The sequence below is a fragment of the Halichoerus grypus genome, chromosome 9 (assembly GCF_964656455.1).
Source record: "Halichoerus grypus chromosome 9, mHalGry1.hap1.1, whole genome shotgun sequence".
NCBI lineage: Eukaryota > Metazoa > Chordata > Mammalia > Carnivora > Phocidae > Halichoerus > Halichoerus grypus.
In genome coordinates, this window is record NC_135720.1 from 117,172,127 (window position 1) to 117,187,810 (window position 15,684).

Here is a 15,684-nt window from a genome sequence, read left to right on the forward strand (position 1 = left end):
CTAGGGAACCAGAGCAGCTGAGAACACTGGCCAGGACTTCCTTCTCAGCACGGTGGAGTCCTTCCACTCCAGCAAAAGCAAGCCGGGGAACAAGCAGAACTGCATGTGGGGAGAAGGGAAAAGAGCAGCCCTTCCTGACCCAGAGCTGCATCTACTCTCTCCAGAAGTACCTGGAAGCTGGGGCGGGGCCCTGGCCTGGGATAGAAGTGATAGGTGTGGACTGATCAGTGTCAGGGGAAGAGGGGGAGGGGGAAGACGGGGAGAGCAGGCCTCTCAGCCAACCATGACTTCATTACTTCCATCAGATTACCTGTGCTCTTTGTGAGCATAGTTCCATTGCTGAGCGGCCTAGCCATTTTGCTTGCCTTCTCTCGTTTGTACTTGGTGAACCCTTTCTCCACTTGGTCTTCAAGTTCTGATGCAGGGCTTAGCATCCACAAGCACTCAGGATAGGGCATGACCTGGTATGGATGCATGACAGTTGGGCAAGACCAGGGGCAGCAAGTTCCCTGGTCCAGGTCTTTTGGTCTCCTTTGCCGCAGCTCCTCCCTGTCCCACTAGTGTGTGTGACTCTCCATAAAACCCCTGGAAGGGAGCCCATCCCAACATGTGGGGCCCTTGGCTTCTGTCCTCCAGTAGTATTCCAGCTAACCTGGCTGAGGGACAGGCCGCCTCTGAACCCTGAATCCCGGGGACCTCAAGCCACCTGATCCCCAGGGGATGGGACTGCTTGCAGCCAGCAGTCCACTGAGATGCCCTTTGACAGGAGCAGAGGCCCCCCTGTCTTGGGGAGCACCAGGCCAATGCTGGGGGGTCTCGGCAGGACCTCAGATGAGCAGCCAGGGTGGCCCAGGGAAATGTGGAAGAGGGGGGAGTCCAGCTGGTCTGTCAGGGGCCCACATGCCCTCACCTTTCAGAACCTCCTTGTTCTAAGCACCCCTCCAACATACACACAGTCTGGATCTTCTGTGGGCTCCTGCCTTCCACAGTGATCATTGTGGGCGCTGCAGTACACCTTTCTCTGGAAGAAGGGCAGGACAGCAGGGACGCTCAGAATTGTAGAGCTGGGAGTGATCTTCTGGCATCCCTCTCTCTAGGATGCTGAGGCAGGGATTTAAAGAGAGCAACTGGGGCGCCTGGGTGGCTCAGTCGTTAAGCATCTGTCTTCGGCTCAGGTCATGATCCCAGGGTCCTGGGATCAAGTCCCACATCCGGCTCCCTGCTCAGCGGGGAGTCTGCTTCTCCCTCTCCAACTTCCCTGCTTGTGTTCCCTCTCTTGCTGTCTCTCTCTCTCTCTCTGTCGAATAAATAAATAAAATCTTTAAAAAAAAATAAAAAATAAAGAGAGCAACTGAAGGAATAGGAAAAGAGGAGGGAGTAGGTTCGGATTTGTGTTCCTCTCTAGCTTTCGGCCTGGGTGTCTCCCTCCCAGTATACACACATGCACGTACACATCCACCTCAGCTCTGTTTTCCATGACGAGTTTTAGCTCCTGAAGCATGTTTCTTGTAACTTCCCAAGCCCTGAAAACCAAGTCCAAACTGGCCTCTCAAAATCCTCATACGTAACTTGATGAGACTTGGTGGGAATACCTGTGTTCTTCCAGGAGGGCTGCTGGGGGGGGGGAAGGGGGTGGCAGAAAGGCGTGTGCCAGCCTCTCACTCAGTTCCTCCCCCACCCCTCCAACCCCAGTTTCTCTTCACAAGTGTGCAGAGAGAAATCTATATTCCCATGGCAAGGACGTGACCCAGGTAGATAGAAGGATGTATGGGAGTGGGGCAGCAATTTTATGTTGGGGCTGGAAGGAAAGGTAGAGCTCTTTTAGTCCAATTCCTCCTTGTTAGGTGAGGAAACTGAGGCACAGATGGGGGAGGGGCCATTGGCTGGGGAGTCAGAGCAGGGCCAAGGATCCTGCTCTACAGACATTTAGTTTACTCCCGACTACTGCTCCCGGACCTCCCACCCCTCACACTTTCCCCGCAGACTACAACCGGAGAGCTGGCTCCTCTGTCTGAGTCAGAGTGTCTGGACTGGGCAAAGGAAGACTTCAGTTTGCAGATCTGGGGGGAGAGATGGAAGGCTTGATCGCTGTGAGAAGCGGAGTTGGTGGCTTACAGGGAGCAGTGGAACATGTGTATGTTGAGATTGAGAAAATCTCCCAGAGGAGGCAAAACCTGAACCCTTCTCTCCTCAGCCCTCCTTGCTTTCTTCTGCCTACAGATCAATAGAACCCAGAAATCAAAATAAATGGTGTAGAGTATCTCCCCTGGTCTCCATCTGAGCCCTTTCCGCTGGTTTTCCCAACCAAACGGCACCCCGATGCCCCAGCGAGGGGATGGACGGCCTGACCCCTCTGCAGCCACGCCAGCCAGCCGCAGCTGGGGAGAGCCGGCCCTCACCTGCCCTCCCTCGGTCTCCTGGCAATGCCCCGCAACCAGATATTCCCATCTGTCTCTAGGAGGGGCCTTGACATTGCACTACAGTAAACGTGTATGTGGAGAGTTTGTGAGCCCAGTTCTAAATTGGCTTTGGGACTTGAAGTTTTTTAGTGAGTCTATAAGACCCAGGAAAGTCGAGCCAGGTCTGGTGACTCAACCTCACTTCTAGTCTCCTCGAGGCCAACAACCTTGGGCTGCCCTGCAGACAGCCCCCTAGACTTCAGGCTCAACAGGAGGGTGGGGGTGAGGAGGGGAGCTTGTCTCAGCCTGGGTCAGCCCTGAGAACCCCAGGAGGGGCTGGCTTGGGCTCCAAACTTCACTTGTCATTAAGGTTCTGGGTCAGACTCCAGGTAAGCACGGGGCTGACCTAGCGCGGGGGTCCCACCACAAGCCAACCAGGGATCCGAGCACCCGCCCCTCTTCTGGTTCTCTCTGTGGAATGGGCCTCTTGCCCAGACCAGAAACACCACCTACAGCAACTGCAAATTGTAATCTAAAAAATAAGAGGGTGGTGTTAGTGGGGAAATGGGAAGGTGTTTGAGGAGTCGCTGGGAAGATGGGCAGCAGGGGCTCTCGGGACTGGCATGGGGAGAGGGGTTTCTGGGAACGTAGAGCGTGGCGAGCTGAGAAGCACCGGTGTGGGGGATTTCAGCCAAGTCCTGGGCCTGCCCCTCCCCCTCCCGCTCCTCCAGGAGGCTGTCTTCTTGGCAGACAGCAGATAGATGCATGACAAAGGTGCCGTGATGGCTCTGTCCTGGGGGTGGGGGAGATGGCGGGGGAGGGGCCCCCTCCTGTTCTAAAGCACGTCTCTCCACCCCCACCAGGCCTCTTAATCTATCTGCCTTTTGGGCAGTTAGTGGCTTAGAGGTGAATACAGTTCCCGCCCCACTGCCCCGTGGATCTTTCGGCAGTCCTCTGTGAAGTGTGGACGTGCATGCGTACGGTTAGCTGTCCAAAAAGCTCATACAGATGGGCACACGAACGGGGCTGTGTTATACAGACTCAGAAGAAAAAAAAAAACCAGGCTCAAAAAACTCACTGATACCAAGGTAAAGACAGCAGGCCACAGTCAGGAGGGCCCCCACCAGGACACCCAGCCCCTCAGAAACCAGACACTGAGCCACTGACCCCAGCAAACAACCGCAGACAGGGCCGAGCTGAAGAGCTGCCTTCAAGTCGGCAGAGGTCAGTGTCCCTCGGCTCAGGATTCTGACCTTCCCAGCTGTGGAGAACTCTGATCCAGCCCCCAATTTGCCCTAGAGCCTCCATTTAGGATAAGTTTTGGGAGCAAACATCATCCTTCATAGACAGGATCTCTGAGGGCTATTCTCTTGCAAACAGAATCAAGTACTAGGCCAACAGTGTGGACAGTCAGGGAAGCCTAGAAAAATAGACCCTGGTGGGGGAGAGCTTAGGACAGGCTTCCTGCACCCCCTCCCCAAATCGCTCTCCACCTCTTCTGCATCTTTCCACCAGCCCCACTAAACAAAGTGCATCCCTTGGCCTGGGGGTCTGGGGGAGGGGTGGTTGACAAGGCTGGACGCCCCAGTCTTCCAGAGGAAGGGGAGCGGGATACCTAGGTCCCAGTGGGGGGCCCTGTCTGAGGCTCAGGCTTTGAGGGGATTGGGGGGGATGGTGTTGCTGGAGTTCTTTTAGCTGCTCTGAGAGGGATTCTGTGTGGGGGTTTGGGGCTGGGGGTTGGGGGGCAGGAAGCAGTCCCCAGGGGAGCCATCCAGGCCCATTCAAGGGTTGAGCACTTGTTTAGGGTTAGAGCTGCCCCCTCTGGGGACTGGGATTGTCCAGCCAAGGCCATTGTCCTGCCCCCTTCCCCCAGTCCCTTCCCAGCTTCTTTGAACCTGAAGTCAGATACGTTTTTCTGCCCATCTCTCTGCTTTGGCTTTCTCCACCCAGGGCCTAGGGCTGGAGGCCTGGGCTGGGGAGGAACAGCCAACGATGGGGCTAGATGTTCGGGTCGCTGATGGGGGACAAGGAAGCTGAGGTGGGGGTCTCCCAGTGGGGGGCCTGTGGGGTAGATGTGTCTGATCCCTCCGGCCAGACAAAGGTTAGAGAACGCGGGCCCAGTCAGTCCAGAGTCTGACCCTTAGAAGGGGAAGGGGAGGTCAGACCCTGGGTCTGGTAGGTAAGGGCCTCTGGAGCAGAAGACTTGAGGCCTGGAAGAGAGGCCTTGTCTGGCAGTCAGCCCTTGGAGATGGAGTGGAAGTCGGCCGGCTGGGCTGATGGGCACAGGGCATCTGTGGCTTTGGGGTAACTGAACCTGCCAGTAATTGGGATGGGAATGCCAAAGTCCCAGTGGGGGAGTGGGGGAAGGGATTGGGAAGGAGGGAGGACAGCAGAGGGTGGCCGTTAAAGAATTGAGGGGTGGGACATGCAGTCCGGGGACATGCACACTCAGAAATGTTTCAGGGGCTGAGAGGATGGCGAGGCCCCGGTCAGGAGATGGGCGCAGGGTCTTTGGAAAGGGGTCAAGCACCTGGGCTCCTGAACACGGGGGAGGAGGTGTCCAAGCGGCCCCAGACAGTCCTAAGGCGTGCAGAGCCCCAGAGAAGGGTGGGCAGCCGTCGGGAGTTGGACGTGAAGGTCCGAATGGCGGGCTTGCATCAAGGGTCCAGGGCCTGCAGAGGCACCCAGGCGGAGGTCCCCGGCTTTCCGCCCTCGCGACGGACCACCGCCACCATCAGGCAAACGCCCTTCGCCTCAGTTTCTCCCACCCCGACCGCCCTCTCCTCCACCCATCCAGGGGGCGGGGCCAGAGGTCAAGGCTAGTGGGTGGGATTGGGGAGGGAGAGAGGTGTTGAGCAGTTCTTTGGAGAGCCCTCATTTTTCCAGGCCCCCGGCTTGGGGCGCCTCCGTTCCCCATGGCGGGACACCTGTCTTCCGACTTGGCCTTCTCGCCCCCGCCGGGCGGTGGAGGCGATGGGCCGGGAGGGCCGGAGCCCGGCTGGGTTGACCCTCGGACCTGGCTGAGCTTCCCAGGCCCTCCCGGCGGGTCGGGAATCGGGCCGGGGGTTGGGCCGGGCGCGGAGGTGTGGGGGATTCCCCCGTGCCCCCCGCCATACGACTTCTGCGGAGGGATGGCCTACTGTGGACCTCAGGTTGGAGTGGGGCTGGTGCCCCAAGGCGGCCTGGAGACCTCTCAGCCGGAGGGCGAGCGGGGAGCCGGGGTGGAGAGCAACTCCGAGGGGGCCTCCCCCGAGCCCTGCGCTGCCCCACCTGCGGCTGTGAAGCCGGACAAGGAGAAGCTGGAGCAAAACCCCGAGGAGGCGAGTGAGCTGAAACGGGGCTGGCGGGGGAGGTGGCCGGGCTGGGCAGGGGGCGGCCACGGGAGGGGGAGGTGGTCGCCTACAGCTGCCTAGGCCTGGAACGCAAGAGGGGAGCAGGCTGGGGCGGCGCCCGGGGCAGAGAGGGCTGTGTGGCTTGAGAGCACGGGCAAGGTGGGAACCAGAAGCCGGAATTCAGAGAGAAGGGGAAGGTGAGGGCTGGGGCAGCCCTGGGGGGAGTCGGAAGCTGCCCCAGACTGGCCTTCTTCCCGCCTGGCCCTTGTCAAGTAGCTGCTTTCCACTTTTAGGCCTGGCCTGAGCAGGGTACGATCACTCACTTATTACCAGCCCAGCACCAGACCCAGCTTGGGGTTTGAGCCCCTTCTCCCACCCTTAGCCCTTCTTGAAAATTTGATCCTTACCACCAGGTTCAGGATCTTGGCCTTAGGGTTGAGTGTGGCCTGAGGGCAAAAACAGTGCTTATCCCAGGGTTATTGTTCCTGAAAGTCTAGGGTGGGACTGATTTCTGATAGAAGCTCCTGTTTGGGCTGTGTGTGCGGACATGTGGGGTTGGGTTTACCTCCCGTCAAGTTTAGGGCTTGTCTTCCCTTGACCTCTGCCTCGGGGCTAGTGAGTCACCATTATGCAAAGTGCACACCCTGGCCCCCACTTGTAGAGAACTTAACCGATTTCAGCCTTAATTCCGTAAGTTGTGGACAAGACAAAAACCAAGTGGTGGAAGAACTCCTCTCCAGGCCATTCCCCAAACATAGGGTCTGCTGAGGCACTGAAAGACTTATGCGTTCAGCCCTGCCAAAGGACTCTTAAGGATGTGTCTTCCTGTCCTCCAAAGACAAGTGTAAGCAATTAGAGATCAAGTACTAAGCCCTTAGACCTCACAGAAGGAGGTGTGAGCGCTTCAGCCGACCCAGTGGCCCTAGACTTTGTTTGAGCCTTGAATGATAATGGCTGCCAATTGTGGTCCATTTCCTAAGTGCTTGGCTGTGTGCTCAGTGCCTACATCATTATCTCATTAACCGGCACAAAATCTCCCAGGGAGGTATTACCAGCCTATTTCACGGGTCCTAACTACCAAATGATGAAGTTAGGATCTGAGCCGGGGTTACCTTATTTCAGATCCCGTAAGTAGGATTTGGACAAGCCATGATGGGGAGCGGAGGACATTTAGCGCTCTGAAGCCTTGACTGAGCCGAAGTTGGCCTATTGAATTTGGTGTGATCGACCATCCTTGGAATCCTTCCCTCAAAGCTTCCAGGACTGCACATAAGTTTAGCTGCTCTTCTGGTCCCTTTGGCCACCCGCCCTCATGGGAGTGCCCCAGGGCTAAGTCCATCACCCTCTGTTCTGTCTACCTTTCCTTCCTCCCTTCCTCTCATCTACCCTTGTAGACAGGACTACCACATTTTCTGTCTCCTGCTGGGATGGCTCATGAACTGCTCCACCCCGACCATCACCCAGTCGCTCAAGGCCCCAACCAGTCATCCTCATTGCTTTCACATTCTACATCCCATCTTTTGGAAACCCAGCTATCTTGGTCTTGGAAATACACCCTGAAGCAATCACTACCGCCCTGGTCCCAGCCGCCCCGTCTGTTGGGGGTGGGGTGGGCGCACTGCAGTTGCCTCCTTAGTCTGTTGTAAACACGTCAACTGGAGTGAACTTTTTTTTTTTTTAAAGATTTTATTTATTTGACAGAGACACAGTGAGAGAGGGAACACAAGCAGGGAGGGGGAGTGGGAGAGGGAGAAGCAGGCTTCCTGCTGAGCCGGCAGCCCGTTGCGGGGCTCGATCCCAGGACCCTGGGATCATGACCTGAGCCAAAGGCAGACGCTTAACGACTGCGCCACCCAGGTGCCTCTGGAGTGAACATTTTAAAATCGGATCATTTTACTCCACACATCCATCCAGCAGCTCCCTATCTCATGCACTGCAGCATCCACAAGATCTGCCCTGCGCCCCCTGACTTAGCTCCTCACCTCATCCCTTGCCTCCTCACTCTTTCACCCTGCTCCACCCACCGCGGGGCCTTTCCACTTGGCTCTTTCCCTTTGCTCAAGCATCACTTTCTCTATCTTACTTAAAACTCTCCCCATCCCCATCATCTCCTACACTGCTGTACTCTGTAGTCCTCCACCCTGCTTCGCTTTTGTCCCTAGTGCTTCTAACATAGTAACGTACTGGATAATTGTCTCTCCCTGTTAGAATGGAAGCCCCCTGAAGCCAGGGCTTTCTGTCCAGTTTGCACAGCTGCTGGCTTATAAAAAGGGCAATACATCTGTTGAATTAATCAAGGAGAATGCCTATATGTTGCAAAAAGATACAGTAAAAATAAGGAATAACCCAGTTTTAAAAATGAGCACGAACTGTATACCCTTCACTTTTTGGACATGTATTTTGTAGTGTGTTTGCGTATACATGCCATGTCATCCCCTGGAAGCAAACTGGGGCAGAGTATATGGAAATGAGAATTAGAGACATGGTGCCGTTTACTTTTCTAGTCTCAAAACTGCCTCAAATTGGGATAATATTTGAGTCAGAAATCTTTTGTATTAATGAGCGAAGAGGCAGCAGCTCCCTTCATAAGCTGACAGGTGTTCATTCTCGTGGAGGCAGGGCCTGCCTTTCTGTCTGTGCATGCGTGGTGCTCTGCATCTGCTGGATGTGTTTTCTGGGGTGAACAACTTTGGTAGATAGGTTATTACTCCATATTTGGTGGGCAGTCTGGGTGCAGATACTCCCACAGACCATTCCTTGGGGCCCAGATGGGAAGGGGGGTTGACAGCTGATGCGTTTGTGTTCTTACATGTCCTCTGCCTTTTTGACTGCAGTCCCAAGACATCAAAGCTCTGCAGAAAGACCTGGAACAATTTGCCAAGCTCCTTAAGCAGAAGAGGATCACCCTGGGATATACTCAGGCCGATGTGGGGCTCACCCTGGGGGTTCTCTTTGGTGGGTCTCCCTCACCACGTCCTGTCCCACAGAACACAGGGGCCACATCTCCCCTGGAAGAACATGCCTGGACTTGGGGCTTTTCTTCCCACCAGGGGAGCAAGGGAAGGGTGTTTCAGGGGCAGGCTTCACCCCCCCCCATATAAAAGAGGGTAGAGAGGGAGGGGGAAAACATACTTGGACCTTGAGTTCCCTCTGGGAGGAAGTGGGATCCCGGTGTGGGATCTTGGGAAGGCAGGAAACAATGAGGAGGCCCTGGGTCTTGGGGTCATGAAGGTATTGCCTTCTGCCTCACCTTGCTTCTCTTGCACCTGGCCTCCGCAGGGAAGGTGTTCAGCCAAACGACCATCTGCCGTTTTGAGGCTCTGCAGCTCAGTTTCAAGAACATGTGTAAGCTGCGGCCCCTGCTGCAGAAGTGGGTGGAGGAAGCTGACAACAACGAAAATCTACAGGAGGTGAGGGTGGGGAGGAAGGCTCAGGGATCTGCCGAGTCTTAGCCCGGTTGTCGATGCTTCCTTCCCTGGTTTGCTGCTCTCCTTCATGGGGGCCGTAATCTTACCTCAATGGGATGGAGTAGAATTCCTCAGGATTCTCCAGAACCGCCTGTCTAGACCCACCCTTCCAGGATTCCTTCTCACACCATCTGGTGCTGGCGACCCCTCCGGGCAGTGCCCCCTTAGCAATTTGCTCTTGAGTCACTACCCTGGTGGTGCTCAGCACGTTCAAAGCCTGCCATTCCATTTGCCTCCCTTGCCACTCCCCCCCTCCCTGCCTCGCCAGATATGCAAAGCAGAGACCCTCGTGCAGGCCCGAAAGAGAAAGCGAACGAGTATCGAGAACCGCGTGAGGGGCAACCTGGAGAACATGTTCCTGCAGTGCCCGAAGCCTACCCTGCAGCAGATCAGCCACATTGCCCAGCAGCTCGGCCTTGAGAAGGACGTGAGTGCCCCGTCCCTGTGTGCCCCCCTCCTTCCCGGTCACCGCCGCCCTTTCGCTGGCTCTGCCTCTTGCCCTCCAACCGCTCTAGATCTGTCGGCTTTGGGCCAAATGACTAAGCAAAGCCAGCCCCGCTTCCTGGAGCTTAGGATCGAGTGTCACTCTACGTTGTGTCTTCCATCCCAGGTGGTCCGAGTGTGGTTCTGCAATCGTCGGCAGAAGGGCAAACGATCAAGCAGTGACTATTCACAACGAGAGGATTTTGAGGCTGCTGGGGCCCCTTTCTCAGGGGCACCAGTGTCCTTTCCTCTGGCACCAGGGCCCCATTTTGGTACCCCAGGCTATGGGGGCCCTCACTTCACCACGCTGTACTCCTCAGTCCCTTTCCCTGAGGGTGAAGGCTTTCCCTCTGTGTCTGTCACCACTCTGGGCTCTCCCATGCATTCAAACTGAGATGCCGGGCCTTCCCAGGAGTGGGGGCCCGAGGAAGGGGGAGAGCGAGGGAAAGAGAACCTGGGGTTTGTACCAGGGCTTTGGGATTAAGTTCTTCATTCACTAAGAAAGGATTTGGGAACACAAAGGGTGTGGGGGCAGGGAGTTTGGGGGGACTGGTTGGAGGGAAGGTGAAGTTCAAGGATGCTCTTGTTTTTAATCCCCACATCACTTTCTTAAATAAAGAAGCCTGGGACACAGTAGGTAGATAACTTTTGTCTTTGGTTTGTCCTCCTTTGGTTACTAAAGAGGGGATGGGGATACCCAATAGTTAGATATTAATAGCTCTTAGAACCCAGTGACCCTGAAACCAAGGTGCCATTTAAACTGCTCAGTCATATGATGTCAGAGGGAGAGCCGGTATTGGAACCCACTGATTTGTAAAAGACCCCGATAGGTGTGAGCTAGTTCCTCGGAGCCTATGACTTAGAATCCTGGGGAAATTTAAGTGGAATGCCTTATTTTTATTTTATTTTTTAAAGATTTTATTTAAGAGAGAGAATATGAGTGGGGGGGGTGGGGTGGGCAGAGAAAGAGCAGCAGACTCCAGGCATGGCTCCCTCCCAGGACCCTGAGATCACAACCTGAGCTGAAATCAAGAGTCACTCAACTGAGTGAGCCACCCAGGCGCCCCTGGAATGCCTGATTTTTATAGCCCATTCCCTATTAGGAGCGGACTTTTTGCTTTCCCCGCTCAACTCTGGAAGTGTCCTTAATGGCTTTATACTAAGGAATCATCTTTAGATGCTTTGCTTCTGCATATTGTCCCAACTTAGAAACTCCATCTCGTGCTTTGTTGATACCAAAGTCCATTTGGTTTCCACTTAAGGGTTTGGCCTACCTTGTCCATGAGTGACTCAACAAACACCCATGTTTTTGTCCTGGTTCTGCTATTACTTAATCGGGGCCCTTGTCCTTGATGGGGAGGGCACTTGGGTCGGTAAGTCAAGTAGGGATAGAAGGCAATGGACCTAAAGATTGCAGTAGGTCAGGATAAGGCTTTCCTCATAAGAGCTCCAGAAATACCGTTTTGACACTGTTGGCTTGGTGTAAGGCTCACAGAAGAGAATCCGGTACTGTACAAGGCTGGTCCACACTAGACCGGTGAGCACCTGCTCTAGCTGGTGTACCAGGTTTTCTCTTTTCCCCTGGTAGTACCTTTTCCAAAGGTTCTGCCAGATCCATCTGCCATCCAACTGTTTCTTCTTCGGGTAGGTATCCTCTGGCATCCTCTGCCAAACTCCATCTACTTTATTTTAATGGCCGTGGATCTGTTTTTCCTTTAAACTAGGAACCTGAATTACTTTTTCTCCAGTCTCCCACCTCCAGCCCATTCTGTGTCAAGTGAGCAGGTTCATACTCCTCTGTGCTTTGCTCGTCTCTTCCCCTAAGAGTCAATTAAGCTTTCCAGACCATAACCATTCTCAAGAACAGGAAAGCAAGGAGTACCAGGCCTGGAAAAAGAATAAATATCTAGGAGTGAATGAAGCTGCTTGTTCTTTATTTGGAAATAGAAGCAAAGCTCTAAAAAACCAGGTCATGATCACGGCCAGTGGCAGTGGTTTAGCCACAATGTAAAAGTTTTGAGGCCGTGCCTTAGGTTTTCCCAGAATGCCTTAGTGATGCCATCCAAGATCATTAAGCACTTGTTTGTTCCTAGACTGAGGCTTCTATCCGCCCAGGCACGGCCTCTGCAATTGATGCGTGCTCTGACCACAGACATTCTAGTGCCTATGACAAGGAACTACAGCTTGTAACGGAATTTCCAGCTTGTTGGCAACTTCCCGGAGGCCACAGTATCTTTGGCAGGAAACCATCTCTTCTGTCACCTTGGCCATGAGGGCCTGCTTCAGGCCTTGAGTCAATATCCATAGCAGTGGACACTTCCCCTATAGTCATTCCCCACCCTGGGGAGGCAAGGGAAGAAGGGGGCATTTCTTAGGAGGTCCATTGGTGCCCCACCGTGTCCACCTGTGGCCTGGAGATGCCAGCTCTCTGTCTTCTGGTGCCCTGGTGGTGGGCCTTAGGTCTGGATGCCTACACGACACCCTGGGCACCGGAAGTCAGCCTCCCTGGCATCCTGGATACTATAGCCAACACAGGCCACATGGAACCAGACGTCACAACCATCACACTGAACCCAGGCAACTGTTTCTTCTTCGGGTAGGTAGCAACAAGGGGCTGCACAGGGCTCCCCACCCCCAACTGCAGGGGGAGCCCTGGGAGTGCTCACTGGGTGCTTCCGAGGACGTCCACGTCGATTTCTGAAGAAAGTGACACAAAAACCAGGTCACTGGAAACCTGAAGAAGCCTAGAACTTTGCCCTGGATAATCTTAGAGTGAACCTCAATAGACTCACTAGACTAGTGGTGAAACACAAAAGTAGAACTAACCCAGGTTTTGCCAATCCAACATCTGTTCCAGCTCTGTCCACTTCCCAGTCCCATTCCCATTCCTATCCCCAGAGCAGAGGGCCACCTCCCAGCCTGGGGCTCTAAAAAGGAATCAAAAAGGAGTTAAAAATTGAGAAAGATCTCTCCACTTACCCACCAGGTGTCCGTGGGGTTGTCTCTACACGGAGTTTCTTCCTGGGCTCCATAAAGACTGGTGGGGGGCCCTCAGGAGTCTCGCCCTCATCATCCAGCTCTGCCAACACTCGGTGAGCCGATTTCCTCCGATTTCTTGGGGGTGGGGCAGAAGGGGTGGTCCCCACCTCCCTAGGAGGAGTGGGAACAGGCAGGCTCTGTGGCTCACCCCCACTCCTGGAGAAGGTGAGGGGCAGAGGTCTGAGCTTGCTGAGACTACCGATGGAATTGAGGATCAATGTGGCTTTCGGGGCAGGGGAAAGGGTGCTGAGGGGGCGCTGTGGGGCCCCCTGGGGGGGCAGCATAGGCTGGAAGCCAGCCCTGGTTCCCTCTTCACCACTAGACCTCGGGATGGTAATGGCCGCAAAATCTTGAGGTTTGACTCGGACTTGCTGAAACATGAAGTAGAACTCCGAAGGGCTGGTTCCTGGGGGCCCTTCAGGGCCAAAAGTCACAAGGTCCCCATCACTCAACTCCAGCCTGTGACCCCTTGGGAGTCGGACATTATTGACCAGAGTCCCTGTTGATGGCAGGGCACCAGACAGATACAGAGAATGACAAAAACAGAAATGACCAGTCAGGAGTGAAGAAATCTGGCCTCCTTTGATTTTCTAGGGAACATGAGAACATGACACCTGTCATCAAATTCTCACTCTGAAGTCCCTGAGCAGGTGATATCAGATATTAAGCTCCTTGTGATTTGGGAACAAGTTTAATTTTTATGCCCTCCCACAGGGCACACGGAGGAATGGACTCCTTCCCTCACTGCTGAGGTCCCATTCTCAGACGCACTCAGCTTCAGTGCAGAAACAGTTATTGGCATACCTTAGACTATCTGGGTTGAGATCTTGGCTCCACCCTTACCAGCTATGTTACCTGGACAAGTTAACCTTGTGCCTCATTTGCCTAGTCTATAAAATGGGAATGATATTAGTGCTCACCTACCTTCAATGCACTTAAAACAGTACCTGGCTCATTCAGTAAGCACTAAACGAATGTTGGCTACTATAATTATCTAATCTCCACAACGTTCCCAAAACAAACTTTACAAAGCCTTACATTTTACCTATGAGGAAATTGAGACCCAGAGAGGTGAAGGGACAGGCCTGAAGTTTCACCTGGGGACAGTGGCAAACCCAGGCCTTCTGAGGTTGACTGCAAATGCCTGCAAGTCAGGGAGTAAGACATATGCCCTGATCATTAAAACATAATCCAAGGGGCACCTCGGTGGCTCAGTCGGTTAAGCATCTGCCTTGGGCTTAGGTCATGATCCCAGAGTTCTGGGATCCAGCCCACATGAGGCTTCCTGCTCAGCGGGGAGTCTGCTTCTCCCGCTCCCTCTCACTCACTCTCTTTCTCAAATTAAAAAAAAAAAAACCACCCATAATCCAACATATCATAACTGCCTTCAGACAAGAACAAGGTGCATCAGCAAATTTGGAAACTGAGTCATCTGAGCTTGGCCCCCAATGGCTCCAGAATATCCCCACTGTGATGCTTCCCTGATGATGGCCCAGGCCCTGGATCTACCTCCCAGCCCCTGTTTAGATGGTTCCAGCTAGGCAGGGACCATCAGGGGTCAGCCCCACAGAGAGCTTCTGACACTGCACACCTTTAGTGGGAAGATGCAGGTCTGGACTACAACTGTCCATCCAACCTGACAGGGAGTTTGGGAGGCAGGCAGGGTCCCTGTGGAGCCCCTTAATTCATTCCAGCCCAGAACTGCAACTGCCCAGGCGCAAGGCCTCCTTGCTCACTGCTCACCTTGGCTGCTATGGTCCTCCAGGCTGACCCTCCAGTCATCACCCCGGCGCTCAGCGTGCAGCTCCGCATGGACTCCAGAGATGAGGCCAGGCTCCCGCTGGGGCTGCAGAGCCACATCACATAGGTCGGCCCTACGGCCCAAGCGGTAGGTGCAGCCAGCCCCGCTAGGGGGGTGGAAGGTGTAGAGATCACCACCCCTGCCTCCCCCTATGCGCAGCAGCTGGAAGCAGGGCAGCATGGGTGGTACCCCCTCTGCACCACCTCTTCCACTTCAGGAGTCCATCACCTTTCCCACACCTGAGCCATGCACGCTGGCCTGAGTTCACTTTCTGTCTGATGCAAATTTGAGCTGTGCTTTGTGCAATTTCAACTTTGAGCACAGGCCTGAGTTTTCACCAGGGTTCAGTGGCAAAGCTCAGATGAGAACCTAGGCCTGAGTAGTGCAAATTCAGAGTGCAAGGAGCCTAGGCATGCGCTGCAAACAAAACTGTCAAGCAGCTTTGCAACTGAAAAATTCAGGGAAGATCCCAGTGAAGTGCAAAATCGAACACGTCCTATGGCACTTTAGTTGAACCGGATCCTCAGGCCACAAAGTATTCAGGGAGACTCAATCTGTGCAAGGCAACAATATATTAGGCAGCTTCCAGGGAAATGCAAACTAGATGTGTGTAGAGGGATTCCTGCTTCTGTACAATACTAACTTGTCACCTCAGTGTAATTTGGAGAAAAGCTTCCTGTCAGACTCGCTTATCCAAATAGAGTAACCCTCCTGCTCGCTCACGCCTCGCCCTTCGGGCCAATCCCTCACTCATAACTAGTTATCTTTAACCCCAGTGGGAAGGGAATCCACTGTCATCCCCCAAAAGGCAGTGAAAATGGTCCCTACGTTCTCCGACAAAGCAGATCTAAACCCTGACTTCCCAGCTTCTCCGGGTGGGACAAAAACGGGGGAAAGAGCTCCCCGAGATCATGCAAGGCAAACCCAGCCTTTTCCCTCCCCTGCGAGCCCCGTTTCCGATCTACCGCGGTGCAGTCTCCAAGTAGTCTCCTCTCCAGGCAGTGCTAGAGTGTGCGGTGGCCCCCGGACCCCTCCGGCTCGGGCCCGAGCTGGCGCTACCGCGGCTGTTTGACAGCGAGGAAGCCGGGATCGAGAGGGGCGCGGTCTCCGCGCGCGGGCAGCGCCCGCCCCGCCTTCGGAATTCCCGGGTCCGAACTCCGCGC

The 15,684-nt window shown here is 54.6% G+C and overlaps 2 protein-coding genes across 2 annotated transcripts; one reads left to right on the top strand and one right to left on the bottom strand.

The window, feature by feature from the left end:
• Positions 1–5,213: 5,213 nt before the first annotated feature.
• On the top strand, positions 5,214–10,075 carry POU5F1 (POU class 5 homeobox 1). The gene is made up of 5 exons (XM_036117320.2): positions 5,214–5,719; positions 8,566–8,686; positions 9,011–9,141; positions 9,467–9,625; positions 9,809–10,075. Exons 1-5 carry the CDS (start codon positions 5,315–5,317, stop codon positions 10,073–10,075), a joined length of 1,083 nt encoding a protein of 360 aa, XP_035973213.1. The 5' UTR covers positions 5,214–5,314.
• Positions 10,076–11,594: 1,519 nt separating this feature from the next.
• Positions 11,595–15,673, bottom strand: TCF19 (transcription factor 19). The gene is made up of 4 exons (XM_036117324.2): positions 15,487–15,673; positions 14,464–15,075; positions 12,661–13,219; positions 11,595–12,378 (listed from the first exon to the last, which is right to left on the bottom strand). The coding sequence occupies exons 2-4, from the start codon at positions 14,699–14,701 to the stop codon at positions 12,138–12,140; spliced, it is 1,038 nt and encodes a 345-aa protein (XP_035973217.2). The 5' UTR covers positions 14,702–15,075; positions 15,487–15,673; the 3' UTR covers positions 11,595–12,137.
• Positions 15,674–15,684: the final 11 nt, after the last annotated feature.

Excerpts from the sequence above, each read along its gene's own strand:
- POU5F1 (XM_036117320.2), top strand. The coding sequence starts at position 5,315 with ATGGCGGGACACCTGTCTTCCGACTTGGCCTTCTCGCCCCCGCCGGGC. Across the intron at positions 8,687-9,010 it reads CACCCTGGGGGTTCTCTTTG|GGAAGGTGTTCAGCCAAACG; the intron begins GTGGGTCTCCCT and ends TGGCCTCCGCAG. Across the intron at positions 9,626-9,808 it reads AGCTCGGCCTTGAGAAGGAC|GTGGTCCGAGTGTGGTTCTG; the intron begins GTGAGTGCCCCG and ends CTTCCATCCCAG.
- TCF19 (XM_036117324.2), bottom strand. The coding sequence starts at position 14,701 with ATGCTGCCCTGCTTCCAGCTGCTGCGCATAGGGGGAGGCAGGGGTGGT. Across the intron at positions 13,220-14,463 it reads GGAGGACCATAGCAGCCAAG|GGACTCTGGTCAATAATGTC; the intron begins GTGAGCAGTGAG and ends TGCCATCAACAG. Across the intron at positions 12,379-12,660 it reads ACCCCACGGACACCTGGTGG|AAATCGACGTGGACGTCCTC; the intron begins GTAAGTGGAGAG and ends CACTTTCTTCAG.